The sequence below is a fragment of the Mastigoproctus giganteus genome, chromosome 2 (assembly GCF_048544385.1).
Source record: "Mastigoproctus giganteus isolate SK-2022 chromosome 2, ASM4854438v1, whole genome shotgun sequence".
In the NCBI taxonomy this organism is placed as follows: domain Eukaryota; kingdom Metazoa; phylum Arthropoda; class Arachnida; order Uropygi; family Thelyphonidae; genus Mastigoproctus; species Mastigoproctus giganteus.
Genome location: NC_143576.1, coordinates 50443477 through 50461936, shown reverse-complemented (window position 1 = coordinate 50461936; position 18460 = coordinate 50443477). Strand labels below are relative to the sequence as shown.

The following is an 18460-nucleotide window of genomic DNA, read 5'->3' as shown; positions in this document are numbered from 1 at the left end:
TAAGAAAGCAACAGAATGGTACCCAAGAGGAGCTAGAAGAAAATCTGGAACACAAAGGCGGAGATGGATAAATGAAATTCATGAGTTTGTGGGTAGTAAATGAATGGCCAGTGCTCAAAACAGAAGGAACTGGAAAGTTGCTGGAGAGGCCTTCATCCTGCAGTGGATTGAAAATGGCTGATGATGATGATGATGATGATGAAAGGATTTGTTACATACGGACGCACCAAATAGTTAATATAGCCAACTTTCATTTCATTAGGAGACATTGGTGCATTAAATGTCAAGATGATGTTTCTTGTTGGAATGATTTTCTCATCCCTACGCATGATATTCGTTTCACAGCTATCACTCCTAGTGGTTTTAATTCAGAAAAGATTTCCTCTTCAGTTACATCCATAAGATCCCATTTTGTGATAACACCATGGGATGAGTTCAGCGTCTTGTGGGGGTTGACAGTGATCATTATTTCCCCCAAGAGATGTAGCACGGAGCAGCTCTTCTGAATGGCTGCTACTTCTCGTTTCTATAAGTATGTCCCCTGAGTGAAGCCGTTTAACAGACTTAGAAGAGCCTGCCAACCCTTCCAAACCCTTCTTGATAAAGAAAGGTGACATTTTTCCTACAGGCTTCTCACTAGTTGAGTGATCAGGAACCGAGGTGTTGGGCCTAATATATCCTCTTTTTTCTGTATTTTTGCCAAAGTGACATTCTCTGGGTCAATGGTAAAGTTTGCAGTTAGGAACACGGTTTGGATCTCAGAAGAAATTAGTTTATCGGGATTCATGGAGATTTTGTTTTGGCTCAGTGTCCAGGCTTCCCACCCACCATGAAGCACAAAGGGACTCCCACTACCAGGCAAGCAATAAATGCACTCGGGAGTGGAACACCAGGGCTACCCTGACACCATATCCACACCGCCAACCAGCCTGAATCTTGTCCCTTGGACCATGAGGGTAGGGTTCTGGCAATGACAGGGTTGTCCGTTACAGGAAAACCCACTAGCCGACTGATCCTAGCCAGACCATTCAGGACTACCCGTCTTATCGAAGCAAGAGCCAAAGTGATGTGTTGAAGCTGGACCCAATGAACCATCAGGATCCTCCCCCCCCCCCTTTCTGAATTTCCATGGGTCACAGTGCACAGCAAACACGCAGGATTCCATAGAAGTTAGCCTGGAACCTAGGCAGCTGTAGGTGTTGGATCCCAGTGATACTAATCTGGAGGACCAGCAGCATCACTGGGAATACCACCTCAACACGTAGAGATGCCCATGGAAAGGGGTTGGTCAGGACCTTGTACATTATTGGGAGACAGGTGATTGGTCTGTACTTTGCCGAGTTTGTGGTGTCTTTATCCTTAGCCATCAGGTAGGTGATTCTGTGAGTCAGAGACTCTGGCATTGTGTCAGGGTGCAATGGGATAATTACCTCCTTATCACTGCTAGGAAAATTCCTATGTATCATTGTAGAAACCCATGAGCTGTCCTGGCAAACTGTCTGCACTTTTTTTTTTATGAAAACCCCAAACACGGAAGGTATCAAAACCTATAGTACTTAGTACCGTGCATGGGTTGAAGGAAAAGTATGGGGGGAGGGGATGCCGGAAACTTTCCTCTAGAGACTAAACATGGGTTTCACCACTTCAAGCCTCCAATAAGCAAAGTGGTGGTATTTCACTGGTTGATGAAAGTCATCTGCTCAGAGAACTTCATATTTGACTGCACAATTACCTCCAGGTGTTTTTCAATTTCTATACCCTGAGTGTAGTACCATACAGTTCATAAGATACTCTGGGATTTCTACTAACCATATGAAGTACTTTGCATTTGTCAATGTTAAACTTCAATTGCCATTTCTCGACCCATCTGCCTAATTTTTCTAAACAACTGTATTCATTGTCAAAATGATTAATTTTAAACTATGTTGACAGTGGACAAACAGAACAGAAATATAAACTATAATGTAACTAATGTTACAAATGTCACAAAGAGTTACTCTTTGAAAGGAACTCATGGAATTAGTATTTAATTACAATACACTCTAAAAAGAACATTGATTTCAGTTTAGCTGATTAGTTCAAAAGCTAATTCTAAATGTTCTAAGAAACAATGTGATGCACAGTTTTTATTATAATGCTAATTATGCTGAGTTATTTTTATGGCCCCACCTTTTCTCTTTTTACGATTACAAAAATTCAATTATATATGTTAAGTATTATGCATGTTTACCAGAATTTTGTAGATTCCAATAAACAATAATACTATGAGTTCTACAACATACTTGCATTGTCGTGTAAGTACAAAGCTCAGTTGATGGATTTGGATGTATTGTGCATTACATTCTGCTAAATGCCATTTCTAGAAAAGAATCTTTTGAAATTTTAACAACAAGGGGCACTCTTGAATGTTCATTTTTTAACAATCGGTCTGCTTTTCTGGCCCACAAACAAAATTAACAATAATAGTTTAATTTCCTAAAAATAGTGTTCCTAAAAAATAATTCAAAATCAGATTTTCAGGAATGGTGAAGAGTTGGTGGATGATGTGCAGTTTGGATGGGAAGGACTAGGTACAAGAGAAACACTATTTTGTGTCGAGGCCATTTTGCAAATGTGCAGAGAACAAAAGATCAATACCTATCTTTGTTTTATTGACTTTGAGAAGGCCTTTGATCGAGTCAAACACACCAAGCTCATTGGAATGCTTGAGGAGTACAGCTTAAATGAAAAGGACATCCAAGTAATCAAAACCCTCTACTGGAACCAAACAGCATCAACAATGAATGTGGAGGCAAGGATGTGTAGTCCCCCTCACTCTTGTTTAACATTTACTCAGACGGCATCTTTAAGAGAGCATTAGATGGGAGAAATGAAGGAATATCTCTCATCTCAGTGGTAGAGTGATTAATAAACTTTGCTATGCAGATGACACTGTACTTTGTACAACTAAAATGCAGGACTTACAGATACTCCTCATTTTTGTGAGTGTGGAAAGTGAAAGAATGGGTCTTAGGATCAACGTCAACAAAAATAAGCTCATGGTACTTAATGAGCTTATTTTAAACATAAATATTTTGACAAATATTTGAATTTGTCAAATATCTAGGCTGTTGGATAAATGATATAAATGAAGTGGATATGGAAATATAAGCAAGGATCGAAACAGCCAGGCAGTATTTCCGTAAAATGAGATCTGAATTGTGCAACGGGAACCACCTTAGAATCCACATGATAAGATGTTGTTTGGTCAGTTTTGTTGAATGGTGTTGAAACTTGGACACTGAAAACTAACACCTCCAAAAAACTAGAAGCATTTGAAATGTGAATGTACAGAAGAATGTTAAAGATACCATGGAGAGCAAGAGTGACCAATGAGAGTGTCCTGTAGAGAACTGGAAAAACCCACGAATTGCTGAAGGATGTAAAGAAAAGAAAAATTATGCATCTTGGATGCCTGATGCAGAACAACAAATATGCAATTCCACAGCTAATTACTGAGAATGGAAGGAAAAAGAAAGCCTGAGAGAAGACTAATATCATGGCTAGATAACAACAAAAATTGGACAGGACTGAATACTGAGAAGCTGTTCAGAGTTACTAGAGACCGAGACACAATTGATTGGTGGTCACCGACCTTTTCTAGGAGATGGCCCACAGAGAAGAGAAAAGAGAATTTAATTTTCACATACGTGGGAATGAAATACCTTTTTCATCACAATATAAAAATTAATAAATTTTAAGTGATACTTTAGAGATACATTAAAGTTGTTTAAATTTTTTTTCTATACTTTTATGTTTTAAAGCAAATAAATATATTTACTTAATGGTAATCTTAGTAAGAATTAAAATGACTCAGTTCTCAAAGCTGCCACAATGATTTCTAAGAGTTGCTGCAAAAAATATTTCACTAACTGAATCTGGCAATTGCTATTATTCCATAAAATACATTCTATGCCTAGCAAATCTAGGTTGGTTGCTTTACTGAAATAAATTATACAGAGGTTATACAAAGTCAGTTTTCGTTGGGAGACAAAATGCTTCTTTATCAAGACTCTGCTCCTTATACAGTTTACTCCTATGCCCTATAAAAAAATTTATGCACAACTGCACATAATTGAATCCATACATAATTGAACCAAAATTGAATCCATAACAAGTGAAGTGCTAAAAGTGCAAAAAAATTCAAGACAAAAAGGCTCCATCCTTGAAGATCCGGGGGCCTGCACTGTTCTAACAGTTAACCCAGCCTTCGCCAATGAGCAAAGCATATACAAATAATTGTAGTAATACAAATAATTGCAAGCAATGTAGCAGAATGTTATGACTGAGAACCAAAAGTGGAAAAAATTAACTTTTCTAAAAAACTGCCAGAAATTGCATATGACATGCTTCATCAGAGCAGAAGGCTGAGACATCTGTATAATCTGGCAAAATTCGGTGTGATGTGCTGAAAACAGTTGCATATAGAAATCAGGAGAGGGAGGAGGATCAGAATTCCTTCAAGTTTTAGGTAAGAAGACATGCTAGACTAGATCATTAGCATGTCTGGGTGGAAGGAGTTTCACCTTGGTGACTGGGAAACCTTATCTACCATGATGCATAGACCTTAAATAAACCTCTTGGATACAAACACCAAAATACTCATTGCTTTTTTGGCTCACAGTCTGACAGGTATTAGAGATTTTTCATCATGGTGAGTGAGATAGATTCATGGGGATGGTCTGAAGATGTCATTCCATGACAGGTTACAATGGTTGATTTACTTTTATTTTTCATTACATTTCTTATAGAGGTGATGTGCTCTATAACTGAATATAACTACATTCAACTATGATAATTTTCCATTCTGGTGTTACAGAGAAAGGGGAGAAACAGATCTAAATTTCGGCATAATTGGAATATCCTATTTGGGAAATTAAATTATAGATATTCTTTATAATACCCCTGCCCTCCCACCTTAATTTTGATCTCCCTCTGTCTTAATTTTTCTTTCATAATCCTCCACCTCTTCTATGCATTTTTTTTTTTAAATCACTGACTCCAGCTTTGTTCAAATTTACTTAAAAAAAAAAAAAAAAAAAAAAAAAAAAACTACCTTCAAAAAAATTTTCCCTTTACTTCAGAAAATTACCTTCAAATTTACTTTGAATTATTATTATTTTTTTTATTTTTACAATAAGTATGTGATACACGAGTGACATTTTCCCAAAAAATTTTTTGAGTTTGCTTCTGATGTGTTTCAGCAATAACAAAAGCCTTCTGATAGTCCTCCTTCCTTAACAAGGAAAATAAAAATTATTCATATTATCTGCATTCTTACTTCTTCCTCATCCTCTTCCTCTTCTTCTGGTTCATACTCTTCGTCAGAAGAATTCTCATCTTCAGAAAAATCTTCTTCTAACAGCTGCTTTGAAGTAAACCATTTTGGCATATTCACAGAGGAAACAGGCCAAGGAAGCTACAGGTAGAAAAAATAAGAAATGTTTCATGTTATGTGTAGTGTCAGTTAGGGGAATTATAAATGCATTTCACAGAGTCAACTATAAACACATCTAACCTGAAACTGGCTTGAACTAAACAAAATCTTGAATTTACTACATACATCTACATCCTTTTAAATGTGTGAATATAAATATCATAATTTATGAGCAAACTATACGCTTAGAATTTCACATTCACAATTACCTGGACAATTTTCAAAGTTTTTGAAACTCTTTATTTACAATATTTAGTCAATTGTCAATGCACAAGGGACATTGACAATTGATTCATGATTCATGACAAATGATTCATGGCCTGTGTGTTCAAATTAGCTTATCAGATAAGTCTGGTAACATGCTTCAACACAGTTTTTCACTTTCAAACACAGTCCACTTGTAGTCAATATACTTTTGCCAACAATGCTGAAATGCACTGTTTCGAGCTGCAAAAAAAAAGTTTTTTTTTGGGGGCTCCAGGAATGCAACCACTGTATTCCTTGAGCCCAAGTCTCATCAGTGGGAAAAACTGATACCAGCCTGGTAATTTTTCAAATTAGGAAATAAGTGAAAATCAATGGTACTAGACCTGGAATATGGTCCAAGGTTTCTAAGCCATACTCATGCAGTGCAACCATGGCAATGACAGACTTGAGCAATAACATTCTGGTGGAACAAGACACCTCTGATGAGTTCTTCAGGGTTAATTTTTGATGTTTTCATGCAACGGATAGGCTGCATCTCGAATACTGCATGCAGGTCCAGAGCCCTCATCTTAGGAAGGATGTAGATCTGCTGGAAATGGTGTAGAGAGTGCAATGAGATTGGTGAGAGGAACAAAAGGTGGTCTTACCAAGAGAGGCTAGCCATCTGCAAAGAGATCTTGCTGAGGTGTTTCAGGATTTGAATGTTGCTGGCATTCTTCCTCTTGCTCAGACTATGCACATGAAGGGGGCATAAATTCAAATTGTGGATAGATGGATAGTGGCAGGATAGATGTGTGGAAGTTTGCCTTCAGCCAGCAGGTGGTTGATTATTTATTGGAATAAACTTCTATCTGTTGTTGTGGAAGTAGATAATTTGAATAAATTCAAGGAAGAACTATACAAACTATTGGAGGTTATGGACAGGTAATGTGGGATTTTTATTTTTTTGGCTGATGTTTAATAAGCTTGCCTTTTTTGCATTGTTTTTAACATATCCAGCAAATTTTCTTGTATTTGTGATAATGAATGAGATGTGGGTTCATGACTTTCAGTGAGAGACAAGAGAGCAGTCGAAACAGCTCTTCCCTTCTTCCAAATAAAGCCAAGTCAATTCCTTCTGGAAATATGATGGCATTGCCTTGTATAATGGAATGACCATATACTTTCCTGTTAATGAAGATCCTGCATATCATTGACAAAATCCCCATGAGATGTCCTAGCAGCCTGTCTGCAGTGCATCTATACATTTGATGCACAATATCCCCCCCATCAGGTCTTTTTCATTTTCCACTACCCTGAATGCAGTACACCTAAATGCTACGTAAATCTAGGATTACTGCTACCCATATTCAGTACCTTGCATTTGTTAATGTTAAAACTTCAGTTGCGCTCAGCCCATCTTCCTAATTCAGAAAAATTCTAGATCATTTTTGAAGTAGCTTGACAACTCTTTTGCATTTTGCATGAGGTTCAACTTTTTGAACCTCACGCTGGAACCTTTTTACTTGTGAGAATCTCTATTACTATGTGGTGCACATGTCTGGATGAGATGCCCAAGATGCTGGCAATGTATGGAACTGTCATTAGTCAGTCCCTCATTAGCAGATTATGCACACTGTCAACTTCTGGAGTGATGGACATTGGAGATCTTCGACAGAGTGAGTCATCTTCCAGACTCTCCCTCCCTCAAATTAATTCTGCTGCCCACTTTTTTAACCATGGAATAGGAAGGGCATCCTCCCAAATGTTATAGCCATTATGTACTTTTTATTTCCCAAAAATTGGAGGACTGCATGGTAATTGATTTTTTCCTTATTTTCTCATTCACACAACTTTGCTGACTTCAGGGCCTGTAATAAAAAAAGATGTTATTGAAACTGCAATAAAACTTGGTGGGCATTTCTTAACACTGTAACTACCCTTGTATATTCAGGCCACAAACTTTTCAGACCCTCCTTGTAGTATAGATCAAGTTGTTCAGAGAAGCTGAAATCTTATTGATTGTGGAATAAAAGAGATTTTTCAAGTGTTCTGCTTTCTTCAGTGATAAATTTGGATTCCTTTTCAGAAATATATCACACAATACTATCCAGGGTGCCTATTTTTAAAGTGTAGTAATTTACCAAATTTATAAGTTCTTCTTATCACATGGGTAGCCCATCTCTTACACTGCAACCTAAGTATTTAGCCAACTTGATCTCAACACTGCCAGGAAGAGCAGTTGGTCAGCCACTGCCAAATGTTTCCCTTGTTTTTTTTTACAATCCACCAACTAATTCTCATACAGATAACAGAAGCAGGAACAACATATTTTTCTAATGCTTGTTTATATGAGATTCTTTTATTTTCAACATCACTAAAAGCACTCTGCACATCTTCTACACTATACTCAGGCACTCTTTTTTTACATAAGCTTGTAGCATGGTCTTCATGATTCTAAACAGTTTTACAGTTCATTTAACCATTATTTTTCACTTCACTGTAAAATTTTGCTAAAAATGTACAGTTAACAATATGGTCAGTAGCTAAATAATTCTGTTAAAGAATAATATCTTTTGGAAAACAACACAAAGAAAACAATACATGCTAAAAACATGAAAAATTGAAGTAGCCACACATTTAGTGTCACTGTGAATACCATTCACAATTAGCACATTTACAAATTCACAATTACCGCAAATTCCAAAATTACAGGGGTAACTAAGAATCTGCTTCTTTTCATCTAGTACATCAATTAGAACAAAATACAAGAACTCCCCAACTTACGCAAGGGTTACGTTCCGCGGAACGCTATGCAAGTTGGAATTTCCCCCATGCTTTTGAAGCACTTGCAACTGTGCTCGCTCAATTGATTGAATCAAAAAAAGAAATGTCGACAAACATGTAAATAGAATTATTTATTGTATTTATTAAATTTTTTATCTCATGCGCAGGAAAAATTACAGAAGTGTGCAATTTAAAAAATTTTCAAAATTATAAAATTACAAAAAAAAGGAGACAGGCATAATGTCAGTAAGTTTTACTTCCCGAGCATCATTGTCAGAATCGACGTATTCAGCTGATAGGTACGCCGCTGCGCAGATTGAGAGCTGTGGAGATCTAGCAGGGGTCGGCCGCTCCGCTCACCCTTATGAAAGAACATATTAATGGATGACTGGACAGTGGTTTTTCCCCTTTCATCCAAGATTTCTTTATAGCAAGCAAGCATATCATTCATCCCTCTGTTAACTTTTAAGAATCGTTTGCAGTCATGATCCATCTTCTCACTTTGGTTCATCTTGAGCTTCCTCAGCATTTTCTTCTTTCACTATCGCTGCCTAAGTCAATAAGTTCTTCGTTAGATAATTCCTTCTCTTCTTCCTCTATTAATTCCTCTACGTCTTTGGAATCAACCTCCAACTGAAGTAGCTCTGCAACCTTTACAATCTTATCTGTAACCTCTTCATATGATTTGTCTTTTTCAAATCCTTCGAAGCCTTTTAAGTGCCGTGAGCATATTTTCTTCCGTGCGCCATTTAAACAACTTTTAGTAATTTCTGCAGAGGTCTTATTAATGTTTAAGATGACATTGTAAATATTGTAAGATTTCCAAAAGTTTCTTAACGTAAAATTTTTATCGTCTACTGCTGACGATGATAATCGTCTGCAGTAAATGTTGTCCTGAGCAAATGTTGTACGTAAATAGTATGCTTTTAAATTCAAAATAACAACATGATCCATAGGTTGGATGAGTGAAGTCTTGTTTGGTGGTAGAAATATGACTCTCACATTCGAATTGAAATCATCTAGATGTGTAGGATGTTCAGAAGCATTATCTAATAGAAGCAAAATCTTGAAAAGAATGTTTTGTCTTTACAATATTTTTCAACCTCATGAATGAAGTAGCATTTAAACCAATCCTCAAAGAGAGATATTGTTATCCATGCTCTCTGGTTCAATCAGAAATGCACAGGTAGGGTGGCTTTATTGAAGCCCTTAAATGCACAAGAATTTCCCGAATGGACATAAGCAGTGTTTTTAATCTGTAATCTTCCACTGCATTAGCCCTATCTTTTGAAGCCTTGAAATCTGCCATTGTCTTTTCCTCTTTGGCAATGTATGTTCGATCTGGCATTCTTTTCCAATACAGAGCAGTCTCGTCAACGTTAAAAATTTGCTGCGTTAAATAGCAGCCTTCATCAATAATTTTTTTCAACATATCATAAAATTTCTTTGCAGCAGCAGCAGAATCAGCACCGGCAACTTGACCGCATACTTTAACGTTGTGGAAATCATGCGATGCGTGAACCTATTAAAACCAGCCATTGCTTGCCACGAACCTAGGCTGGGGTTCGTCAAACTTATCCTTAATATCTTTATAAATACTTGTTGATTTTACTTGAATAGTCATTAGTCTCAGGGGCACTCGCTTCTGAATCTGATTTTCCATCCAAATTATTAACAGCTGCTCCAACTTCGATATAGCACCTGAACGCTGTTTTGTGACCATTGTTGATCTTAAATGGGTTGATCCTTGGACATGTTCTTTTATACATGCACTGTCCCTTAAAATGGTATTCACTGTTGAAGCAGCGAGACCTAATTCCCTTGCAGTAGATGACAAACTTTGTCCTGCTTCGTACTTCATAATCATTTTCATCTTCATTTCTAAATCAATTTGTTTTTGTTTCCTGGCACTACCACCACTTGCACTTTTCATTGGTCACTTTTCCTTAATCATTATAATACGTAAATAGGAATGAATAGAAGTTTCTGAAAATTTGTTTTTTATATGATTGAAGATTTCGGTGAAGGCAAACACATTTCACCATAACAGCGTAAAAACCCACACAACTGCAGTTATCGGTATTATCGCAAATCCAATAACATTGAGTTTTTTTTATGGAAACCAAAAAAACGAGAGGTATTAGAACCTATAGTCCTTAGTACCTTGGCGCCTCCGTAGCCAGGTGGGAAGGAGCAGCAGTGTGTAGCACACGCTTCTTGATTAGACCAGGGTTCGAGCCCATCACCACCAAATACAGAGTATGCGGAAAGGTCAGGGAATGACCACCGCATATTCCCGGAGCAATATGGCCTTAGTTGCTAATGCTCCTAAAAACCAAACAACAAACAAACAAACAAACCTTAGTACCTTGATTGGGTTGGATGTTGAGAAGACGAAAGAAGATATTTGTTGACATTAGACTTGAACTTCTGTAGACTGTAATTTTCAGGAAATAATATGACGGAAGGTTGTTGCAGAAAACAGCAGGTGAATGAATAAACGAAGGAGATGAAAACTTGGTTCTGTGAGTTTGAAGTTGAACAGTAAATGGATGTTGGCTGGTGGTGGCACACGATCGAACTGTTTTGACAGAGAGACCAGGAATAATAGAAGATAATTAAGAAGAACACTGCCCATGGAAGTATCTGTAGAAAAGGCATGCAGCAGAAACAGTGCGTCTATGAGACAGTGAGTGGAAAGATTCTGTAAGAGAGGAGTCATTAATTAACCTAACTGCCCTCTTCTGAAGGAATCTAGAAGCCTGAGAGAGGTTTTGGGGGCATCTCACCAGATGTGGGAACAGTATTCCATGGTAGGGTGGATATGTGATTTGTACAGAGTGAAGAGCTGTTTAGAAGAAAAGTAATGCCGAGTGCAAAAGAGAAAACCAAGTTTTTTAAATGCAGTGAAAGCAATATTTGTAATATGCTTGTGTCAAGAGAGATTAGAAGTCAGGGTGATCCCCAAAAGAGATATCATTTTGCCTAGAAATTGGAGTGTCACCAAAGATAAGCATAAGGAGCAGAAGAATCCTTTTTGCGAGATATAAGATAAGACTGAGTTTTAGAAGGGTTGAAATCAATTAAGTTGTCTTTGCCCCACTGGAGAATTACCTAAAGATCGGCATTTAAGGAATTGGTAGCAGATTTTCGAGAAGTTGAAGCTGATTGAGCAGGGCAAGGTTTCTCAAAATGGAAAGTAAAATGCAATGTGCTCTCATCGGCAAAACTATGGATAGGATTTCCAGTCAATGGAAGAAGGTCATTAATATACAAGAGGAAAAGAGTGGGGTAAAGAACTGAACCTTGGGAGACACTGTCATTAGTGGAGAAGTTAAAAGACAGAGAGCCATCTATCATCGACCTCAGTGAGTGATCAGAAAGAAAACTGGATAACCAATTACAAAAACCGGTTCGCAAACCATAAGATGGAAGCTTGTTTAGAAGACCTTTATGCAAAACACAATCGAAAGCCTTTGAGGTGTCAAGAGCAACTACTTGTGTTACACCGAACCTTTCCATTGAATTAGTCCATGAATGGGTAACATAAGCCAGAATATCACCAGTGCATTGACACTGACGGAATCCATAATGGCGATCGTTGATCAGACGGAAGGTTTCTAGGTAGATTAAGAGTTGGCAGTTAATTGATTTCTCCATTACTTTAGAAAGAGTTAGATAGTATGAATCAGAGCTGTACTACTCAATATGTTCTACGTTGATAATAATATTAGTAAAATAATAAGAGGAATTAAAACGGAAAAAACGAAAAAAAATCAACAACTTACCGGTACATTAGAGTAAAATATAAAAAATCTGCAAGAATATTTGCTGATGCTATCGAGGCAGTGTTAGGTGGGTCGGAAAACTGCTAGCTTGGGGGGAGACAAAGACCAATAGATTGACAGTAGCCACTGGCAGAGGTGAAAGAGATTCTTGCACTGCTTCTATTAGAATGAGCAGAAGCCTGAAAAACAAGATGCATGGTATTTCAGAGACTGCTGGGAGCCATTGCGGTACAAGTAAACACATGGGTTGTGTTAGGGTAGCTAAGAATAGAAACAGGTGCAGGTATACTTGCGTGTACACCAATGCTAGGAGTTTAGTAAATAAATTTGATGAATTTGAGGTATTGCTCAAAACATCAAAGGCAGATATTGTTGGGATATCAGAGACATGGTGTCACACAGATATAGGGGATGCAGAACTGCAATTTGAGGAGTACAACGTCTACAGAAAGGATAGACAGGATAGGAAGGGGGGAGGGGTTATGCTATTAGTTAAGAATCACATAAAAACCAAGGAAGTGAAGCCAGTCGACATCGCTGGACAGTGCAGTGTTGAGTCAGTTTGGTGTGACATAAGCATTGGGAGATCAAAATTGAGAGTACGAGTGTGCTATAGGCCTAATGACTCTGATGAGTATAATAAGAAACTGTACAGGGAAATAGAGTGGGCCAGTAAATCAGAGAGTCTTATAATGGGAGATTTTAATTTCCCAGATATTGACTGGAATTTGGGGGCTGGTCACTCACACACTAGCAGGGCTTTTGTGGATTTATTGGATGATTGTTTTCTACATCAGCATGTTCGGGAGGCAACTAGAGGGAGTAATACTCTTGATTTGATTATCAGCAGTGATTCTTCATGCATTAAGAATCTGCAGATAAATGAACCACTAGGTGGCAGTGATCACAGTGTGCTGAAGTGGGATTTACTCAAAGAGGTAACTACCATCAGGGGTAAAGGAAAGGGTTATTGCTTTCATAAAAGCGACTACGGTGGTTTGAGACAGTATTTAAATTCTATACAGTGGGACCAACTGATGATGTTACCAACAGCAAATTCAAATGGGAAGCATTCAAAGAACTTATCTTGGAAGCTACTGGGCTTTACATACCAACTAAGAAATATTGTTCAAGGTTTAGGCCAAAATGGATGTCAGATGAACTAATGAGGCATATGGCAGAGAAGAAAAATGAATGGGATACTAACAAATTAACACATAACACAGAAGCCTATGATAGTTACAAGTTGATATGCAACCAAGTTACAAAGGAGGTTAGGCAGGCGAAGGCAGATTACGAGAAATCCTTGGCAAGGGATGCAAAGAAAAACAGCAAAGAGTTCTTTACTTATGTAAACTCTAGAAGGAAGGGGATGAATCAGATTGGTCCACTTGATATCGATGGTTCACTGTTGATGATCCCGCTCAGGTAGCTAACAAACTAAATGAATATTTTGCATCGACATTCACACATGAGGAGTTATTCAGCGAGGGGAATGCCAGACGTGTATTCAACTCTAGCAGTAAGCTACAGAATCTTGAAATAACTGGGAGTAAAGTGGAGGAGAAACTGTTGAAGATAAACACAAGAAAGGCACCTGGGGTGGATGGGATCTATCCAGTTATATTAAAGGAGGTAGAAAAGGAAGTAAGCAAAACCTTAGCCATAATTATGAGAGCTTCCTTGGACTCAGGGGAGGTACCCATGCACTGGAGATGTGCAAATGTGACGCCAATAAACAAAGGAGGATCAAAGGCTGACACAAGTAATTATAGACCTGTGGGTACGAAATTTTTAGAAATCTTCAAGTACCGTGTTAATGGACTAGAAAGGAATAGCGAAAGCTTAAAAAGCGGTACTCACCTTGAAATTAATCTGCGATGGTTTACTTAGGAAGCGTGGTTAATGTTTAAGTTGAATTGTTGAATTGAAAATTAAAAGGGAGGGAAGTAGGTAAAAGTTGACTGAGTTAAATAGGCGCAAGGAAATAGAAGTGTACACATCCAATCCTTGGTTGTCATCGAAATAAACCACGCTTCCTAAGTAAACCATCGCAGATTAATTTCAAGGTGAGTACCGCTTTTTAAGCTTTCGCTATTCCTTTCTAGACCTGTGAGTTTAACTTCTGTTCCCGGAAAATTAATGGAGGCACTGGTTAAAGAAGCACTGCAGGATCATCTAGACAAGACTTCAGTTATAGCTCAAAGCATGGTTTTGTTAAGGGGAAGTCTTGCCTGACCAATTTGATTGGATACTATGATGCAGTCACAAAAAAGAACTGGATGCAGGGAATAGCTTTGATATTATATACTTGGATCTTAGAAAGGCTTTTGATACTGTTGCACATGGAAGACTGCTACACAAATTGGAGCAGTGTGACATTGGAGGCAAATTGCTGCTATGGATAAAGGGGTGGTTGAGGGGGAGAAGACAGAGAGTGGTAATCAATGGGCACTACTCATCGTGGACTAATGTTATTAGTGGAGTCCCTCAGGGCTCAGTGTTGGGTCCATTATTGTTTTCTGTATTTATAAATGATATTGATGATGGTATATCAAGCTTAATGTCCAAGTTTGCAGACGATACAAAGGTTAGGCAGGGTTGTCAAGGACACTACTGACACTATCCTGCTGCAACAGGATCTGTCAAGGTTGAGCAGATGGGCTGAGAGGTGGCAAATGAAGTTTAACATTGACAAATGTAAAGTACTACACATGGGAAACAGCAACCCCAGAGCAACGTATCAACTCTGTGGTACTACACTGTCAGTGGCAGAAATGAAAGGGACTTGGGGGTGGTTGTACAGGCAGATATGAAGTTCTCTGAGCAGTGCAGACAGACTGCAAGAGTAGCCCATGGAGTATTGTCAATGATATACAGGAATTTTTCCAGCAGGGATAAGGAGGTGATTATTCCCTTGTATAAGGCAATGGTCAGGCCACACCTAGAGTACTGTATACAGGTCTGGAGGCCTCATTTCAAGAAGGATGTAGAGCTGCTGGAACGAGTACAGAGAAGGGCAACAAGATTAGTGAATGGAACAAAGGGGTGCTTTTACGAAGAAAGGCTTAAGTTTTGCAAATTACAGTGTCTGGAGACTAGGCAACAGCGAGGTGATCTGATAGAGGTGTATAAAGCTTTGAATGGTTTGAGCATGCTCAATGCTGATGGGATTCTTCCTCTAGCTCAGAATAATCACCTGAGAGGGCATAAATTCAAATTGAAGAAAGACAGATGTAGGATAGACGTGCGGAAATTTGCCTTTAGCCAGCAGGTGGTTGGTTGGTGGAACAGACTTCCATCCCTTGTAGTGGAGGTTGATAGCCTAAATAAGTTTAAGGCTCAGCCGGACAGGTATTTTGAACGAACAGAGGGGTGAAGTGGAAGTGGTTTTTTTTTTTTTTTTTTTTTTGGCTGATGCTGCATAAGCTTGCTTTCTTGCATCAAATGCCTCTATTAATGCTAATGCTAAAATTAATCAATTTAACACAATTCAAATTAATTCAAAACAATTAAAAATCAAATTAATGCTTTTAATTGTTTAAATTGATTTGAATTGTGTTAAATCGATTATTTAATTATTTATATTTTACTCTAATGTACCGGTAAGTTGTAGATTTTTTCATTTTTTCCGTTTTAATTTCTGGAGGGTATCATACGGAGGTGTTCTACGTACTATATTGAGCTAAACTCCTCTTATTATTTTACTAACTTTAGAAGTAACTGCAATGGGACAATAACTGGATGGGAGGGATTTGTCACCCTTTTTTAGGAACTGGCTGGATTTCAGCAAATTTTAAAGCAAAAGGAAAAACACCTTTGGAATAAGAAAGTGAAAAAAGGCGGCAAAGAACAGATCCTTTTCATTCTCTACCAGAGTCAGTGTAGTACCACAGAGTTGATACCTTACTCTGGGGTTACTTTGCCTCCAATTCCACCCTGCTCCAATTTGAGCAGCTGTCTTCCATGAGCAACAGTATCAAACGCCTTTCTAAGATCCAAATATATGATATCAAAGTTATTCTTTGCATCCAGTTCCTTTGTGACTACATCATAGTATCCAATCAAATTGGTCAGTCAAGACTTCCCCTTAACAAACCCATACTGTGTCTGAGCTATAACTGAAGTCTTGTTTAGATGATCCTGCAATGCTTCTTTAACCAGTACCTCCATTAATTTCCCTGGAAGAGAAGTTAAACTAACAGGTCTGTAATTACCTGTGTCTCCCTTTGATCCTCCTTTGTGGATCGGGGTCACATTTCCACATCTCCAGTCCAGGGGTACCTCTTCTGAGTCCAGGGAAGCTCTCATAATTATGGCTAAGGGTTTGCTTACTTCCTTTGCCACCTCCTTTAATATAACTGGATAGATTCCATCCACCCCAGGTGCCTTTCTTATGTTTTGGGCAGGATCTTCAACAATTTCTCCTTCACTTTACTCTCAGTTATTTCAAGATTATCTAGCTTACTGCCAGAGTTTAATACACCTCTGGCATTCCTCCCCCCGAATAACTCCTCATTTGTGAATTTAGATGCAAAATATTCATTTAATTTGTTAGCTACCTGAGCAGGATTGTTTGTTTGTTTGTTATTTGGTTTATAAGAGCATTAGCAACTAAGGCCATATTGTTATTGCCTCCCATCCAATTATCATTCCATTGCAATTACTGAATCTCAGATATCAGTTGATTCAACTACTGCTCATCTCAGATGTCCAAATTATTTGCTGTATGATTCCTTTCGCCTCAAAGGTGGTACTTGTGCATATGTCCGTTCTGATATTCCCTGTCAGAGACGTGGCAATTTGGAATCTCCTCTCTTTGATCTTCTCTGGCTTAAAATCTCTCTACCTCATTGTGTAAAATTCATCTGTTTTCTCTACCGTTCTTCCAACTCCACTAATCACTTGGAGCTCTTTGTCTTCCTCTCTTTGTAACTTGACTTTCTCCAGTCCAACTTTCCTAACAGTGACGTAATTTTCCTTGGTGATTTTAACATTCACAACTCCAGCAGGCTTCCGTTTTCTAGTCACACCGACCCAGCAGGTCGAGATGCTGAGGCTTTTGCAATTACTAATGACCTAGCACAGATTGTTCATTTACCTACAAGAATACCGGACAATCCTAATCATACAGCCAATACGCTTGATCTTTTTCTCACAAACAACCCTTCTAAGTACACGATCGAAGTGAGAGCTCCTTTAGGCACTTCAGATCACAACTTGGTGATTGTCTCTTCTCCAATGGAACCTTTATCTCATGGCTATTCTCAACCTCGTATTGTTGGGCATTACAAGAATGCAAAATGGGATGACCTGCGGGACTTCTTTTCTTCTTTTCCTTGGTCGGATTACTGTTTCAAAACTTCTGATGTCAACGTTTGCTCAGATCGTGTCAGTGAAATTATTCTTGCAGGAATGGAATCCTTTATCCCACACTCCACTTTAAAATCTCGTCCTTTATCTAAACCTTGGTTTTCCAATAAATGTGTTAAGGCTGTCCAAGAGAAGAATGTTGCATATCGTAATTGGCTTGTTTCTAATTCTTCAGTTTCATTTTCTGCCTACACCAAAGCTGGCAACAATTGTAAAGCAGTTATTAATCAGTCCAAACTAGAGTTTGAACAGGCTAAGAGTAGAAAACTTGCTTCTTGCCCTAATGGTAGCCGGGCATTCTGGTCTCTTGCCAAAGCTATTGGCCACAACTTTTGCCCATCTCTGCTCCCACCTCTGTCCAAACCAGATGGTTCTGTTGTCACTTCAGCCAAGGATAAAGCTGACCTGCTAGCATCCCATTTTTCTTCGAGCTCATGTATTAATGATCTTGGTAAAATATCTCCCACCATTCCTAACACGCTCCATTCAATTCCTCCTGTGGTCTTCTGTCAAAAGGATATCAGAAGGATTTTGATGAATCTAGATGCTAAGAAAGCTCCAGGTCCTGATGGTATTTCTCCACTTGTTCTCAAAACCTGTGCTCCTGAACTTACTCCTATTCTTTGCCGCCTTTTTCACTTTCTTATTCCAAAGGTATTTTTCCTTCTGCTTGGAAATTTGCTCATATCCAGCCAGTTCCTAAAAAGGGTGACAAATCCCTCCCATCCAATTATCGTCCCATTGCAATTACTTCTACTCTTTCTAAAGTAATGGAGAAATCAATTAACTGCCAACTCTTAAACTACCTAGAAACCTTCCGTCTGATCAACGATCACCAGTATGGATTCCG

General features: G+C 38.3%; 1 protein-coding gene across 1 annotated transcript in view; it reads right to left on the bottom strand.

The window, feature by feature from the left end:
• mute (gon-4 like protein muscle wasted) overlaps nt 1-18460 on the bottom strand; it is a 1102179-nt gene that overhangs the window by 946378 nt on the left and 137341 nt on the right. The window contains exon 6 of the mRNA XM_090389940.1: nt 5321-5458. Within this exon, the coding sequence (XP_090246066.1) occupies nt 5321-5458 (138 nt within the window). The remainder of the gene's footprint in view (nt 1-5320; nt 5459-18460) is intronic.